Source organism: Simochromis diagramma, unplaced genomic scaffold, assembly GCF_900408965.1.
Source record: "Simochromis diagramma unplaced genomic scaffold, fSimDia1.1 OVJJ01000705.1, whole genome shotgun sequence".
In the NCBI taxonomy this organism is placed as follows: Eukaryota; Metazoa; Chordata; class Actinopteri; order Cichliformes; family Cichlidae; genus Simochromis; species Simochromis diagramma.
The window spans coordinates 1,424,850-1,442,232 of NW_024387448.1; the positions used below are offsets into that span (position 1 = coordinate 1,424,850).

Here is a 17,383-nt window from a genome sequence, read left to right on the forward strand (position 1 = left end):
AGACAGGAGACATGACAGGCTTTTCTGCTTGCCAACTTGAAGCGATGCAATGGTAATGTAACCTGGGATGGAAATATTTGGGGCTTACATTACATCGCCCTTAGCTACTTTTATTGCTGACTTTCTCAGATTTCATCTATGAAAGTTGGTAATGATGCCTTAACTATTATCTAAGGTACCACACAGGAATTGCTTTCCTTTAACTCCTAACTTGATTTTGCTTCTTTTTCATAATTTCTTTGTAAAATGTTTTAATGTGTCTTTTATTCTATCTTCCATTGTAGTCATACTGACAGATGAAGAGGTTCAACGGAAAAGGGACATGATAATGAAGAGAAAAGAGGAGGAGGCAGCCCGAGAGGCCATGAGGCCCCGGCTGAATGAGGAACAGGCTCGGATCATCTCCTGCCTGGTGGAAGCTCACCACAAGACCTACGATGCCTCCTATTCTGACTTCACACGCTTTAGGGTTAGTCCTGTGAAAAGTTACTTTCTTTCTTCACACCTGCCAGAGGTCCTGGGTTAAAATCTGAGACAAGCCCCCACTTGTTAAGTTCTCCTGAAAAAGTCCAAGGGGTGTGGGAAAGTAAAAAGTGTCCGGTTTGAAAAAAAGAGACATGGAAGGAAAATTGTTAAAGTTTTAAAAAAATGAATAATTAAACTTAAAGAGATGGACGAGCTGCTATCGCCTTCAAAAGAAAGAAAACATAACAAAAGCCTCTCTGGCACTCTGGCGTCATGGGCCACATAAAGCCCAGTTTGACCTTAAGATGGGATAAAGGAAAATCTCCTCTCTTTCAGTGCAAAGATGTTTAACTACACATGAAATCACTGAGATGTGCAATTTTAACTGCATGTCTCAGGTTTCGACATGAAAAATGTGCAAAATTACAGAAAAAAGTAGCTCACTGCCCAGAGTCTGCTGTATTTCTAAAACATAAAGTTTCTATATTTCTATAGATGGTTAATGACAGAAACATTTCTGTCATGTAATTGTTTATGTACTACTTAGTTCCGTTGATTTAGCATGAACGACCATGGGGGAGGAGAAACTGTAAAACTTATAAAAGTACAGTTAAAAGTCCAAAAATGTATGCCCCTCTTTCACGTTTTCCAGCCTTCCAGTGGGTCTGCCTGGAGTCTTTGCTGGGCTGACTCTGGTCCGGAGGCCTTATGTTTGACACCCCTGCACTAGCGCTCTCTATTCTCTGGTCTTAATTGCTGAGTAGAGTCAGCTGTACAAAAAGGCTAGCACCTTACCCACGACCATACAGGGTAAAACCACAGCAGGCCCTACTAGGACAGTGACAGCTCACTTTATGATTAGTGGAGCAAATTCATTTTGTTTTCCAAATGACTATGGGTGTACCAGGTGTCATGTGTCATGACCTGGTACACACAGGATGAAAGCATGGAATCAGATCTGTCTTTTACTTTGTGCCTAATGAATATGATTAGATTAAATTTGTCTGCAGTAAAACATCAGGAATTGCTGTGAGGGTGCTGCAGTGCTTTTGCACAATGTGTTAACACCACAGCAAGATCCCCATTCATTATTACTGAGCGTTAACTCTTACACAATTACACTGACTTGAGCTGGACATGTATATGTGAGGTGACATACTTTAATCACAGTTTCCACTTATGCATATTTTTCACAGAAAATTATTATAAGTAACAATGAAGCAAACATTTTTGAATGAGTAATGAGAATTTGAGAACATGATTTTGGTACTTTTTGGTAATGTCACTGTTTTATATACAAAAATAGAGCTAATAGAGCAACAGTGTTGTGCCATGTGTGCCGACCAGGTTAGCTGTTTAATAGTTCACTGTTGTTGAAACGTGGGCTTTATTGAAATTCATCAAAGTGTTCTTCAGTGATCAGTGATTACATCAGCTGCTGGTGAGGCAGGGGCTGTTTTTGCTTGTTCTTTGTTTTTTTGGTAACCCCAGTACATACAGGACATTTTCAGAACATGGTGTTCGTGCACACTGTGCAGCAAACCTGACATTTCTAATTCTATTATGTGAAGCTTTATTACTTTATTATTGCGACTGCTATTCTGAGTAAAACCTCAAATAGAAAAAGAACAGTTCCAGCAGTCCCTGCTCCTGTGACACAGACCTGTGGTGTGTTGTGATTACTTGGACTTTTGGAGCCCATGAAAACAAGCCCAGCAGCACTGGGTAATATTAATGCTTGTGTTTACGTGTGTGTTTGCAGCCCCCGGTACGCGAAGGCCCGGTTACACGCAGTGCCAGCAGAGCTGCCTCTCTTCACTCACTCTCTGATGCCTCGTCTGACTCATTCAACCACTCACCTGGTGAGACAATAAAGGGTCCCTCTTCTCTTGTGTGTTTTATCAATCAGGGTTAGGACACAAGGACCCAGCTGTGAAGAGATCTGTTGATTAAAAATAATAATAACTAAGCTCCATTTTGCGGTTGTATCACACCAGCTGCATTGTCAGTGAGCTCCTGGATCATACCCACTGTGGAAAACAAACAGACCCAATAAAGGAATACTCATATTTGCAGTTACAAGAAATATGAGGGGTGCTTGTGCCCACTGTTAGTCATATACTGAATCACTGATGCTCCACAGTGAAGCTGTAGTGATTGACACACAGCAGCTCAAGATCAGTACAATCTTTTTTAGAATTTGTTGCTTCTTTGCCATATCGGCCAAACAGAATACACTTAATACCTTTCATTAAATTACTTAAAAGTCTTTGGCGCATTTATTATTTAAACCCATCGGTTCAAGGTGAACTCACTTGCCATCTCCGCTGTGTAACCGGTAACTTGCTCTTTGCTATTTCTGTCTGTTCTAAATGTTTTCTTGTAATCCCTCCCTTCCTTCCCCGCCCTGTTCCCTTTTCCCCCCTTCCTCCTTTATCAACTTGTCTCCTAATCCCCTCCTTGAGCAGAGTCAGTGGACACCAAAATGAACTTCAGCAACCTGTTAATGATGTACCAAGATGGCGCAAGTAGTCCAGACTCCAGTGAAGAGGACACAAAACTTTCCATGCTGCCCCACCTGGCTGACCTGGTGTCCTACAGCATTCAGAAGGTTATAGGCTTTGCCAAGATGATCCCAGGCTTCAGGTACTAATTAAAGCCTCTAATGAGATTTGCCAAGAAAGTACATTAAAGCATTTTGTTATTTTTGTAACTAATATTTTTAAAAAGATGGATTCATCTAATTTGCCATAATTTACCAACAGTTGCTAAACACTATATAATGTTAGCTTTATTTGGGTTTACGTGGGTCCCAAGGCACCGATAAAATAGCTGATCAGCTATTTCGGTAGATTAATCATTTGATTCACTAACAAAACATAAACATAAATGCTAAAAATTTGGCCATTCGGATTAACTGAATCTGCTTATTTGGCTCTGGAAGATTCTAAAGAACATTTTCAGTTTCTTTTTTCCCACATAGATTTCAATTTTCCACACATTTCCATAGATACGAGAGCAATAAAGTGATTGGCAGATTATTCAGTAATCTGACTGAACATATAATTTGAATACTTTGTTGTGAATGTAATTGAAATGTCTTAGAGACAAAGCAGACTGCTTAATCTGATCCAATTAGAGATAAGCAGGAAAATTGCTGGGCTCAGAAGGGCTCTGATTGCTAGACGTCTCATACCATAAAGCCGCTAATATTCTAGCAATCTTATTCTCAATGTCATTAACTAAGTTTCTGATATGTTTTTTTATGGACTCGTTACAGTATATTCATGTTATATTTTTATTTTTAAAATTAAATTTGCAAGAATTTCAAGCAAACTTTCTTCACTTTTTCACTATGGGCTCTTTTCACCAAAGTTTTGAGGTGGCACATGAATTTAATTAATTTTGAAATAAGACTGTAACATGATAAAATGTAGAACAGGTGAAGCACTGTCAATACTTTCCCGATGCATTGTAAATTCTGGTGCATCCCATGGGTAGCACATAGACGATGCCCCACCCACATGGAGGGCCCAGTTGTTTGCTGGGCATTACCGAGTAAGGCGAGATGCTATTATCAACCCCCAAACAAACACGCTCTTCCAAGAATACTCCAGAACAGGCTGTAGCTTTATAAATACATGCAGAGCAGAGATAAATTTGTAAATGTATGCACATACAGAGACGATGAAACAGAAGAATAAACATGGAATACTGTATCTCTCATATGGGTGTGCATAACGCATACATGTCTGCATCTTGGGAAACAATAATGGCTCATGGATAAGTAAGCTCTATGCTGTGAGGCCCAAATGAAGAAGTTTGGGATTTCTTTGTCAACTTTCTTTTTTTCTTTTCTTTCTGTAGGCATAATTATAGAAACATTTAAATAGTGTTTAGATCCTTGGTATGTAAAAACAAAGGAAAAAAAATCTGATTTCATTCAGCAGTGATGGCATGAATATGTAGATAAAAGGCCTGTGGTTCTCTTACATTTGCATCTGCTTGCATCAGTGAATGCAGATGCACATACTTTTAGTTCTGTTTGCAAAGATCTCTGTTGCTAAAGTACCTGTTAAATACATTGTTTTATTTCTTGTTCTACTATCTCTCTACCTCACAGACGAACAGTTATTTGTGTATATAGGTGGTTAAGTGGAACTCGTCAGATGGAACAGGGTCATGTGTATTCTGGGGACGAGAAAGTTTTGGGTTTTTTATTGGCACGCTTAATTTGCATCAATTAAAATGTAAAGTTTGTTTGCAGCCAGTGTTTGTTACCGTGCACGTGTACTGCTATATAACAGTACAATCTGACCCATTTCCAAACTTACTACATGCACTATTTGTTTCTTTGGCTTTTTGTTTTTAAACAAAACACTTTACAGTTAAAACTGTATTTTAAATATATTTACCCATGATTAATTAACAATTTATGATAATCTATTTTTATTTTATTTGGTCTTGTATGGGTTATTCATGAATTTTTACATGTATAACTTTATATGGTTAATGCATTATGAAGGCACTATTTCTCTCAGGGCTTCAAAAAGTAAAGTAAACCAAAGAAAACACCTTCTTCTTCTGTCCCAGGTCCAGAGTCACTGATTTGACAGTGCTTGTGCCTGACTGAAACAGTGTAGTGTGACTCATGCTTTTATCTGTAACTGTGTGTGTTGTACAGAGACCTGACAGCAGAGGACCAGATCGCTCTTTTAAAGTCAAGTGCCATTGAGATCATCATGCTGCGTTCAAACCAGTCATTCAGTCTGGAAGACATGTCCTGGAGCTGTGGAGGACCTGACTTTAAGTATTGCATCACCGATGTGACAAAGGGTTGGTCTCCTCTCATTCATGTAGCAGCTGCACAGTAGAACTAAAGCATCGGTGACTGCATTTCATGTTTATGTATTTATAAAGAAGCATGTACAGAGCGTGTAAGAGACCATGCTATCTGTTATATATACTCTTAAAACATGGACTCCTCTTCTTGAGTCACTGCTCTGGAGGCATTGGTGAATAATAGCTTTACACACTCCCAGGTATAGAGTGTTAATTGTTGAAGCTGGTGACACGGCTGGGATTATTTTTCTCCCAGTTTATATAACAGTCTTACAAGGATCCCCCACACTCGGCTTTTTACGCACACTTGCACATTACTGTGAGGTTTCAATTTCAGGTATTTTCAGCCACAAGCGCACACTCTGTGCTTATTCACTCGTACATGAAGGGCAGGTAGCGATGTTCTCTGTCCGCAAAATAGAAATACACATGGAGACCAGGTGTGTTTTCATTCATAAGCACAATGTACTAACAGTGAGTGTGTGTCATCCTTCACAGCGGGTCACACTCTGGAGCTGTTGGAGCCGCTGGTGAAATTCCAAGTCGGTCTGAAGAAACTCAACCTGCACGAGGAGGAGCACGTGCTGCTGATGGCCATCTGCCTGCTCTCCCCAGGTACTGCCGCTGCTGTTTGTGTGTTCGTCCGTGCCTTCATTGTCTTGGAGTATTTCCAGCTGAGCCATGCTTTAAAGATTGAGAATAGAGATTAGAGATGGTTAGTGGTTCGTTTCACTACTAACAACACCGTATCATCAAAGTGTGAACAGCATGGCGCAGGGTGTGTGTCGCATTCTCTTTCCGACCTAGATTCCTCCTATAGTCGTGTGCTGCCAGTAACACAAGAAAAAGCTTTTCCTGGAAGACCAAATGTGCTGTTCAGTACATTAAAGCAGGAGGTTACAAAACAGCGTGAGAAGCAGAAGTTTGCATGCTGTAAATGACAAGTTTGAACCAGTGAATGAACATTAGGAGTATCAAATCCCTGAATCACAGAAAGAATCTGTCAAGCAGCAGGGTCATTTGTAGAGAATGTACACCATTTCAAAAACAGTTTGTTTTGTTTTCCTTGAGACTCGAGAGCCTCAGGGACACACTATTTGTATCAAAGCAACAGCACTTAGAAAGCAGCCGCAGTTAGAAATTAAATTCTTTGAGGGAGGGAAAAAAATCATTAGTTCTGTCCTTGCTCTCTGTTGCTATTATGTTGAATAATAATAATAATGGATTGCATTTATATAGCGCTTTTCGGCAACAGTGTTAAGTAATTGATATGATAATTACATAAATTTTATGATCAAATCAAACTTTTTATTAACAGGGAGCATGATAACAGCCTACATGTCTGTAGGCTGGTAGCATTACTACTTAACATTTAAATTCAGTATTTTCAAAAACAAAACAATTAAATGTTCTGAAATATGTTTTCTTTCTCGTTCCATCCACCCACACCTCCTGTCTCCAATCTCACCCTGCTGCTCCCTCTTTAATTTTCTCTGTGCTTCTGTCTGATTCTGCCTTTCCGTCCACGCCCCCACCTCGTTTGTTGTGTGACCTTGCTCACGATGGGCTATACTCTCCACTCCCTCCACCCTCTTTGTTCTCCCATGTCAGATCGTCCCGGTGTCCAAGACCATGCCCGCATCGAGCAGCTCCAGGACGACCTGTCCGAAGTGCTGCAGGCCTACATCCGAGTCAACCACCCAGGTGGACGTCTGCTCTACGCCAAGATGATCCAGAAGCTGGCTGACCTGCGCAGCCTGAACGAGGAGCACTCCAAGCAGTACCGCTCGCTCTCCTTCCAGCCCGAGCACAGCATGCAGCTGACCCCGCTGGTGCTGGAAGTGTTTGGCAGCGAGGTGTCATAGCGGTGGAGGAGGCCTGCGTGGATGCATTCACACGCTCGTAACACAGAGGACGAGTAACCAACCCCTGCTGCCTTTTCCCCAAGAATGCCACTGCCCTCATAAAAACCTGGGCATGTGGGAGAAAGATGGATATTCTGACAGGTAGACTGTAATCTTCACCTCTTCATCATCTCTTCATCCTCCTAACCTCAAGCTACAAGACTCAGACAACTGGACCTCTGGATTTACAAAAATGAAACACACTAAACAGGTTCTTGCTTTCTGTTGCACTTGGATAATCAGATTTTATTTTTGCTTCTGGATTTGCAAACACTGTACAGAATCAGATTTCATTACATCACTCAGATATCCAGACTCTTTGACATCCTGGTCCTCTCTCCATCCCCAAACTCCAAAAATCACCCCTTTATCATGATGGCCTTTCCTCAAAAACTACTAGATTCCTGCCACTTTTCCTGCAGTGGGATGGACACAAATGTCTCATCCTCTTTGTAACATTGCTCCATGTTCACGCCATTGCCACAATACACAGGAGCAAATGCACAGATTTACTTTCATTACCCATGCTGGGTGATAAACTCGGTTTAGATAGCTATTAACTCTTGTTGGTTTACAGTTTTCAAAAGCAAAGACATCCAAATATATTAAATATCAGAAGCCATCGGCAAGCTTACAGTAATCTCATAGAAATACAAAGTGAGAGTGGAGCAGGCGTGTTTCCCTGTGAATCTGTGCATGTAGTCTCAGATAGTGTAATAGACTGAAGAAGGACATTTAAGTAGGAAAGCGTCAGGATGGGAATGGTGGGAAGGAAGGAGGAAACGAGGTTGGATAAATGGAGGGAGGTGCTACAGATGATGGAATTCCTTTTTCACAGGACAAAAAGGAATTAAGTAAAAAAGAATGTATGTATAAAGCTATATAAATATAAATGATACGTATAAGCTGACATATATAGGAAAACATGGTTGCTTCCATGGAAGCAAATAGTTCTGACTATTGTACTATGTAGAGGATTTGAAGGCCTCTCCTCTGTTGTGTGTGTGTGTGTGTGTGTGTGTGTGTGTGTGTGTGTGTGCGTGTGTGTGTGTGTGTGTGCGTGCATGTGTGTGTGTATATGTCATATTTCAAAAGGCAATTACACACACACACTGAGAAGCGTGTGAGGAGTCCTTTTATTTGCGAGATACGTGTACAGAGAGGGAGAATATTGATGGACCACTGGGGGGGGGTGTGTACAGGCTCTGACTGAGGGTCTAGTGCAGGGAAGCATTTTGGACCTGTGAAGTTTGTAGAGTGACATACGCAAACACAACTTCATGTTGCATGGATAGTGACTATCCAAAAGTATTTGTTCAGCTGGTTAGATTGCTGCTAAGACAGAGCTGCGTAGTTGGAGAGAAACCAGCTACCAGCTGTTGCCTCAGGGAAAAGTTTGTCTGATGATATTGTGTACTTGGTGTTTACGATGTGTGCGGCGTAAGCGTACAATCATGAGACCGAGATTGTTTTTGAAGCTCTAGGCATCACTGTGATTTCTAATCATACTAAATAACAGCAGGAGGAAGCTAAAAGAGGGACTTTTTGAAATAATAGTTAATGCGAGACTTTGTTTTCTAAGCTTATCTGATCAAAGAAATTACATTAGAGGTCATAATTAATACATTTCAAATGCAGACTCATTGGTGTGAAAGTATCTGCCTTAGCTTTAGTTTGTCTGATTGTTTTTTTCCCCCAAAGTCAGAACAGTAGCAATATACAGTAGTTTAATGTTGTGAATGAAATCCTGAAGATGCTCTTAGTAGCAGAGTAGCGATACAACGCACGAGAAAGATTTTCTTTATTTGTAAAAAGGTAAACTCAAGCCTCATATCTTTTTATCACATTTGTATAATTTTAACACCAGCCACATAAGCGAGGTTTAGAATGTTAATTTTCAACATCACTACATATCATACATCACATTTCTGTTGACACAGTGTTTGCTCACCCTCATGCAGACCTGGACCACCCCCTTGTGGACAAACTTTGTAAATACCACTTGCTAATTCTGTACATATTTAGAATTTAACGTAGGATAATATAGGAAGAGAATTCACTTGTTAATGGCGAGATGCTCTGCTATATGCAATTAGGAGTTGAACTCTTATGTTTTATTCTGCTAGAACGGACAGAAGTGGCAGTTCTGGACAGGTTGCTGAGCTGTTTCAGGGAGAACCGGAGAAGACTGCTGGCTTTTTTTCTTTTTGACATTAAGTGGAAAGAAATGTACCTGTTTTATATGAGTAAAACACCACCACAGCTAAATGAATTCCTACTGAATTGGCCAATATAGTCCCAAATAGTGGACAAACATCAATGAGACTTCGAAAAAATATGTTTTATAATTACAAACACTTCATATGATTAAACATTCCCAGTGGCATTTGTTTTTGAGCATTCCATCTACACAGTATACACACAGTTGGTGTAAGCATCCTAACACACTGGCGGCCTTTGAAACGTGCCCAACAGCTCAGTAACTTCTCGCTAGTAAATGTCTTCTCTGTCCATTTCAGGCTTATGGATGTATGTCTTTTTCTCTCTCCTTCTAAAGTCAATCGATAAGCTTCTGACAATTATACAGTATATTCATAATCTTTTCATTTTGGTGAACATCTGATTTTATTTACTGATTTAATTTTGTTACTTTCAAGACTGTCACTTGTATTGCGTGTCAGAGTTTGCCGTCTTGCTGGCGCTTGGCTTGCTGCGCTGCAGTGTCGTTTTAGTGAAGCAAAGATGAGCAAAGCGGACTCCTGGAGCCGTTTTCCAAGAACAAGCTTCTTCTTCCCTTTTTTCCCCCCGATATCAAGTGAGTGAAGATGGAATAGCTTTTTCTTAACTCACATAGTGGCTTCATCCTCACATACGGGGAAGGGAAGGAACACTGACACTGATTTTTGTTAATGGAAGGAAAGAAGTCAGTGTCGCTGTTTTCTACCTGGAGCTGGATCATTTCTTTGTGAACGGAGAGGCAGTCCCCAACTCTGTATAGAAAAACAAAAACATCTCCTTCTTCAAACCCTCATGTGATAAACTAACACTGCCTCAACTGACTTTCACAGGACTTAACCAACGCAAACTGTTGCAGCTACAGCATGGGCGTGCCTCTTTTTTCATCAACCATCTAACCACCTCAATAACCAGTTACAGCAGGATTACTCTTCATAGCTTTAACTCAGCAGCGAGTCAAGCTCTACTTTGGAAAACTGTGGTGCACCAAGGGCTGATGGGAGTGTAAGTTTTAGGGGCCACAACTGCTGTGGAATTGTACAGGTCGCTCAAATGTGGAGATGACAACCGAGAATGGCTCCTCTGTCCGGCTCGACCCAGGAAACCTTTGGAGTGGACCTCTAGAAGACTGTGTAGAATCTGTATAGAGGATTAAAGGAGATAAAAGACTTTTTAAAAAGAGAATTGCCACAGATGTGCAGACTTAGTGACACACTGTGACACTGACTGATACGTCGCCTGTTAAAATCCAAAGCGGGATGTTACCTTTGTCACTGCTCTGCATCTCGCATCGCAGCTGTTTAAATTCAGATTTGTTTTGTTTTGTTTTAAAGTAATCGTCATTTGCTAAAGAACAGTTGTTGACAGACTTTTTACATTTACATCTACATCATCTGTTTCAAAAGAAATGAAGGAGAGGGTGATGGTGCGAGAGTCTGCTCACTTGTAAGGATTCCCTATTTAACTTTGCTATGCTGCTGCTGGATGCTGACTCCTCTCTGGAGAAGCCCTACTTGCCATTATTAATGTATATATTTAGGGTTAAACATGAAACATCTGGCTTATACATTTTAACCTAATAGTTGTAGCTGATGCTAGAGGCCGTTAGCGTTCAAAAGAATCCAAACAATGCACAAGTCTCTCGCACCATTACCCCTCCTCCCTTCAACCCAGGTCAGCAGCTCCACCTCAGTAGCCTTACTTACAGCAACCTCACTCAGCTGGAAACATTTAACAGATACCTCAGTAATGTACAGGACAACTTTTCACAATAGCCTTCAAGGGAACCAAACATAAACTCATACCACAGATGTACTCAGCATACACCAATACAAACACACACACTACAACTCTCTCCTCAGCAACCTTTGCAGTGTTCATAAGATATACAGGAAACTAGTTGCCAATTGTTGTAAAAAGGTTGTTAGGTAGAATCCTGTTGTGAGTAGGCCAGTGGATCCCAATGTTTCTCAGTGTTAACTTTCACACTCTCTTGTTTTTTTTCTCTTTACTCACTTGCTGTCATCACTGCTTTGCTCTCTTTTTTCTTCGGACTTTGTCGTCTCTCTGTCTCTGTAAACGGACGACGCACCGCTAAGCTTTAGCAGTGCGTTTAGCCAAACATACTACCTCTCCCTTCTGCACATAAATTTATAAATATATATATTTTTGTCGCAGCATGATTGTGCTTAATATAAAACATCCATTTTTACGTTAACACTAATTTAGAAGTATCATGGTGTATATGTACAGTATATTCCTTTTTATCTCTTTTTATAAAAAAAAATGCTGGATGATATCTTCTTTTTTTTTTTTACTTCAAATTTCTATATAAAATTTTAAACTCACTCAAATCCGAGGCCTCTTTAGCTCCACTTTCTCACCTAAGTGTGTAGATGCATGTTAAAAATGATGCATGAAAGTGAGGCTACATTCAGAGCAGCAGAAAGTGCCAGAATTCTTTTGGATTCTTTTTATGTGTCTCAAAGAGCAGATTTATGTTTTTTAAAGTATTATAATTATTATTATTGTTTTACCCAGGAGAGAAAAAAAACCCATTTGTTTAGGTAAATATCTAAATGAGCAACTTATTGGTGGAACAGACATAATTTTGATGAAACAGTAACTTTACAAAGTCCCCTTTACCAAGCAGAACAGCTGACTCGATAGGTGAAGTTTTGTAGACTGAAGCATCGTATAACAGAACTTTGAAATGACTGAGAGGTAGAGCCTGACTGATTTATTGGCACGGCGATATTATTGGACTATATTTGCTTTTTTTTGTTATCTGCATTTTTAATTGAAAATAGAAATGGAAAGAAGAGACAGAAGAAACACCCTTCAGCCATGTTGCGAACGGTGATATTACATAGTTTTTCCACCAGAGGGCACTTGGCACAAACAACAAGCGGATGATCTGAGGTCAGCTGGATAGAAGGTGAACAAGTAAATAAATAACTACACATAACAAATGTTCAGGAAAGTTGTATGTATCGTGCATACGAAACAAAAATAATCAGCCGATATTTTGGATTATTGGATTTTCATACCACTCGATTTTAGAATCGACCTTGAATATCCTGTATCAGTCAGGCTCTACTGCGAGGTGTGCGGGACCTAAAAACAGTTTATAAAAATTCTGAAGAGAGATGTGTCATAAACTCAGCAAAATAATAGTGACAAGTTTAACATTTATGGAAGTTCATTTTCTTGCTTTCATGAAGCAAGTTAGACGTTTGATTGATACCACTTTGGCTCGGTGCAAATATTAAGCGGTGACTTTGTTTCTGTAACAAGATGTAAAGTTATATAAGCTCCATATTTTACCTCCACCCATACAAACGTTGCTGTTAAAGTGGACCTGTTATGTTTTCCCTATTTGTTTGGGGGGTGGGGCTTGGTATCATTTATATATGTACTTATGATGGAAGCTACTCATATTAAATATGGCTGAAACTTCAAATAATGAATGGCTTATGTACAAGTAATCACTGTGAGCCAAAACCTCAACTCTGTTTTTATACTCTTAGATCTGTATGATGCCTTTGGTCTTGGTGTAACCTTCACCTAGTTGCTGTACACACTATGTGTGTGTGTATGAGGGGCAACCAATCAGAAGAAAGTTAGCTTAGGGGGAGGGTTCCCTTAGAGGAAAGGAATGTTTCGAACAGGATGAACTGTGGCGCTGCACCAAGGACAAGTATAAGCTAAAATAAGGGATGTTCTTTTTTTATCCTTGAATCATGCCAACTACTCAGTACAGACCAACAATAAAAATATGGGGCTGGAAATAAACATCACAGGTCCACTTTAAGGTAACTGTCTCCAGGATGTAGCTTTATATTAGGCATACAGACATGAGAGTGGTATGAAGCTCATTTATACCATTGCAAGAAAGCAAGCATCACGCTGCCCCAACAATTCATTTAAACAACAAAGTCACAGAAGGCAAAGGTAAAGTTGAGAGCAGTTAATCAAAGACAAAGCAGGGACAAAATACAACTGAGTGATTTTAAATCAAAACATACTTGACAAGCTTGAGTTTCATGAGGCTAATTGATTTCATGTCAAAATAGAGATGGTTCATTATGAGCAGTCAGGAATCGAGTCTCATGGGTTGTTGTATGAAAGTAGCATAAAGCCAGAGAACCTAAGTGCAAACTTTACAAACAAACCAAAAGAATCTGAGCTCTGCGAAACAAGAGGAAGCTGGTCCCACTTGAGTCTGCTCGTCAGTTAATCAAAATAATACGCTAACAGATGTTTGTCTCTACTGACCCACTGCTGTTGATGAATTCATCCCACACAGTCAGAAACCTCTCAGTCAAACTTATGTAAATGTTGTCAGCTTCAGCTCAGATAATGAGAAATGTAGTTCGACTTTGACAACTTTGTTTTCCCCCTAACATTCAAAATGTAAAAGAATAACTCCCACCACAGTGACCCTCGGACAGCTTTGTTTTGCCGTTACTGTCTGCGTGTGTTTGTGTGTGCATGTGTTTTCTTTTTCTCTAGTGCCCTTCAGTTGTCTGATAAGGGTTTACAACATTGGGATCCTATTTTAGATACAGTAACAGTTTTGGGTTCTTTTGCATCAAAGTATCACGCACCTGCACCAGCCCAGCACTTCTGCCTTCTTCTAACTCTGAATGCTTCACCTATGTGCTGCTCTCACTTAGCTTTCAAATTAAAGCAGGCCTTTAGAAATATATGATATGAATGACTTAGCGAGACTTCACTGTGGCATTCTAGAAATGAATGGGTCATGTTTCAGCTCACAGCATGTGCTTTTGGTTTTCTAAGGTTCATTTAGCACCCTCATCTGTTGCTGATGGAAATCCTTTGGCAGATGCTTCATTCAATTTGCCTCCTGATTGACGTCATATAGTGTCCTTAAAACTATTATTAGGAGGCTTAGTCTTAGTTTACACTTAAACGAGCTGTATTCTGAACAACAGGCTGTGACTCATATGATTCATATGTTGCCTGTGTTTGAACCTAAGGAGAGCAGACAGATAGAAAGCCAGCTTTTCTGTTGTCTAACAGATGGATTTCACTCTAAACAGATTGTCATCTGTTGCATTTCTTTGCTACCTCTTTCAATATGCGCTTACACAGACACACACACACTGAAAACGCTGCACTCAAAGGTCAACATGCACCCATTTGCAACTGACTGTAAGAAGACAGTGAACACATGACACACACTCAAACACACGCACACTTGTGCCCACTTCTTTTCCCTCACCAGCAGTTTTTTGCCAATGATGCACTTGTGTTTTTGTCTCCAAATGCTCTGCAAAACATATGTTTAAAAACATTTTTAATAAAAATTAGTCATCAAGTTTTATTTTTTTAAAACCTGTAATCTCCATAGTAAGACCTGGGCTAGCCAGGTGCTTAGAAGTGAGTAGGTTTTTCATTCATCTGTATAGAAAGATTCATGTCTTTAAAAATACGAGAGAAAAGAAACATAAATGCACATATTTCTCAGCTCAGTTGTACCTTGGTGTGCCTAGAACCCACAGCCTTATTTTGGGACAATATCAGGGGTTTTAACCAGAATACACGATGTTCTGTAGAGGACAGTTGAGTTTTATCGAGTAGCCCTCCCCAACCCTCCCTTTATTTCCACAGTCGGTTTTACGATGTGCATGTGGAAGGTGCGCATCCTCCACGGGGTGTGCTATGTCAGTGTTTCAGCTAGTTGTGATACTTTATTTATTCCCCTTTCAGACGACACTTTAGAGTTAAAGCAAACAGAAAAACAAGCAAGAAAAAAAACATTTTGGAGTCTGATTTAATCTTTTTAAATCTAATTTGGCTCGATTAAAAGTCTTTTTAAAGGGTTTCCAGTAGATAACGATCTATTATGTAGGTCTGTGTATTTCTTGTAGAATAAAAATAAAAGTTGAAGTAATAATTGATCTCACCAGAGTCCCAAAATAAGTACTTTTGCTTTCACACATGCACACCACCATGCAGTAAAACTCAGCAGATCTCAGTGCTTTGAGCAGAAATTTGTCTTTTTCAGAATACACAGTTGCCAGGGCGCTGCTGTTGATGGCACCATCAATAGCCTTACGTAAAGACAGATAGTGTTATACATATATGAACTAATGTCTCTGTGTGGTATGAATCACCACCTTTTATTTTGTTTTTTGCTCTTTTCTATTTGCTCTTCTCTTTGAAGTTGATCCATTGTACTTTGGTTAAATGCATTGTATTTAGTAAAATACTGATGATGTTTTGGGGAAATCACACAAATAAAACAGCTGTACATAGTGACGCAAAACAGCCCTCGTGTCCTCGCTTCTTTGTGTCGTGCTGTAGAAGAAAACATCGCTTATTTCTAACTTAATGCTGATAAATGAAAACTATTTTTTTTCCCTAGAAATACATCAGTTTTCACATTTTTAAAAAAGTTGGAACAGCATAATTCAAATTCATTTTACCTCAATTAGATTTTTCCATCATTGTGAAAAAAAACCCTGCAAAGTTAAAATGCTATTTGTTTTTTGTTTTTTTTTAAGGCACAAATTAGTCCCTGCATGTCATCAGAGAACATGTATGGGGTGATACTTTAAGGCACATATGCAAGTTTCTTTTAAGTTAACTGATTTTACTATAATCACCAGAGGCCCCCAGACTTTCCATTTATTTTTAATAATCCACTTAATTACAGTCACTTATACTCAAAGTGAAATAAATCGACAAACGAGCTTGCAAAGCTCTTCTGTGTCCACTGCTCATTGAGAAATATGGAACTATTTAATGAGCAATATTTTTTTTCCATGAGTGAAGTTTGTTGATATTCTGTCATTTTATCCTCCACTTGATGTTGGGGGAAATAAGTGAATTAATTAAAATAATTGTATTTAATTTACTTAATAAAGCCAGAAAATTCAGCTACTAAACAAAGAACAGTGTGGGACTGCCTCGTTTATTACCACATGGCTGTACACTTCTTTGGCCGGTAGAGGGCGCAAATATGCTGCTGTAGTCCTGAGCGGCTGATAGACTCATCGAAGTGGGTCATTCCGTATGTGGAAATAATCATACCGAACATAGAACAATATTCCGATTTCACGTCTCCGATAAAGTCAAAGGATCATTAAATTTAATGTATTTCAGCTACTTTTTCTTCCATTTTCCTTTCAGCTTTTGGAGACTTTCACATCTTCACCTACATCCTGATTAGTGACAGCCGCAGTGAGAAGCTGCCTTCCATTTTCTTAACGTGCATTAAAGATGCGCATGATTTATTTTTTTTAATCAAGTACCGTTACATGTCTTTGTCACCTCAGAGTGGTGACCAAATTGCTGCTGTCCCCAAAAATGACCACTTTCATTCTTTCCGTGTTAGACTTTCATCTGCACAGCGCCATTCCTCGTGACTGATCTGTGTTACGTTCACTTCTCTCCCTGACGGATTGCCTTATCTAATGATAAGACAGCAGCTGTGGCACGATGAAAGGAAGAAGGGCAGTAGATGTAAGGAACAAGATAGATAGGGCTTCCCACTCAGCGAGAGCCGGGAGGCTCATTTTAAGTTTCTCTTTGATCACAAACGTATTCGCCCCTCTTGTGACAAACTCCACCCAACCACGATGAAACAAATGCTGTAGTTTATTGCCAGCCTCTGCACGACCAAGGTGAGCATGAGCAGGATGCTTTGGCCTGCCTGTGATGACAGTCATCCAGACCTCATTAGGACAGTCTCATTCCATGTGACCCTCCGGGAACGACGAGCAGTGCTGTGCGATACCGCACATTTTGATAGCAGTCTGATTCCAAGTAAATGCTGGGCCAATATTACCAGTACCGATACTTTTAACCTATAAAGGCAGCTTATAGGGGGAGCAGTGTGTCATGATTTATTAGATTAATCATCATGAATTTGCAAAATCTGAACACATTTCATTGAAAATTAAATC

General features: G+C 39.7%; 1 protein-coding gene across 2 annotated transcripts in view; it reads left to right on the plus strand.

Moving 5' to 3' along the window:
• Window positions 1-15,744, plus strand: part of LOC120722624 (vitamin D3 receptor A) — a 77,146-nt gene extending 61,402 nt beyond the window's left edge. For both annotated transcript variants that reach the window (XM_040013673.1, XM_040013674.1), the window contains exons 5-10: window positions 285-469; window positions 2,228-2,327; window positions 2,934-3,111; window positions 5,150-5,301; window positions 5,806-5,922; window positions 6,919-15,744. In XM_040013673.1, coding sequence (XP_039869607.1) covers window positions 285-469; window positions 2,228-2,327; window positions 2,934-3,111; window positions 5,150-5,301; window positions 5,806-5,922; window positions 6,919-7,172 — 986 coding nt within the window. In that variant the 3' untranslated portion in view covers window positions 7,173-15,744. The remainder of the gene's footprint in view (window positions 1-284; window positions 470-2,227; window positions 2,328-2,933; window positions 3,112-5,149; window positions 5,302-5,805; window positions 5,923-6,918) is intronic.
• The last annotated feature ends 1,639 nt before the right edge of the window (window positions 15,745-17,383 follow it).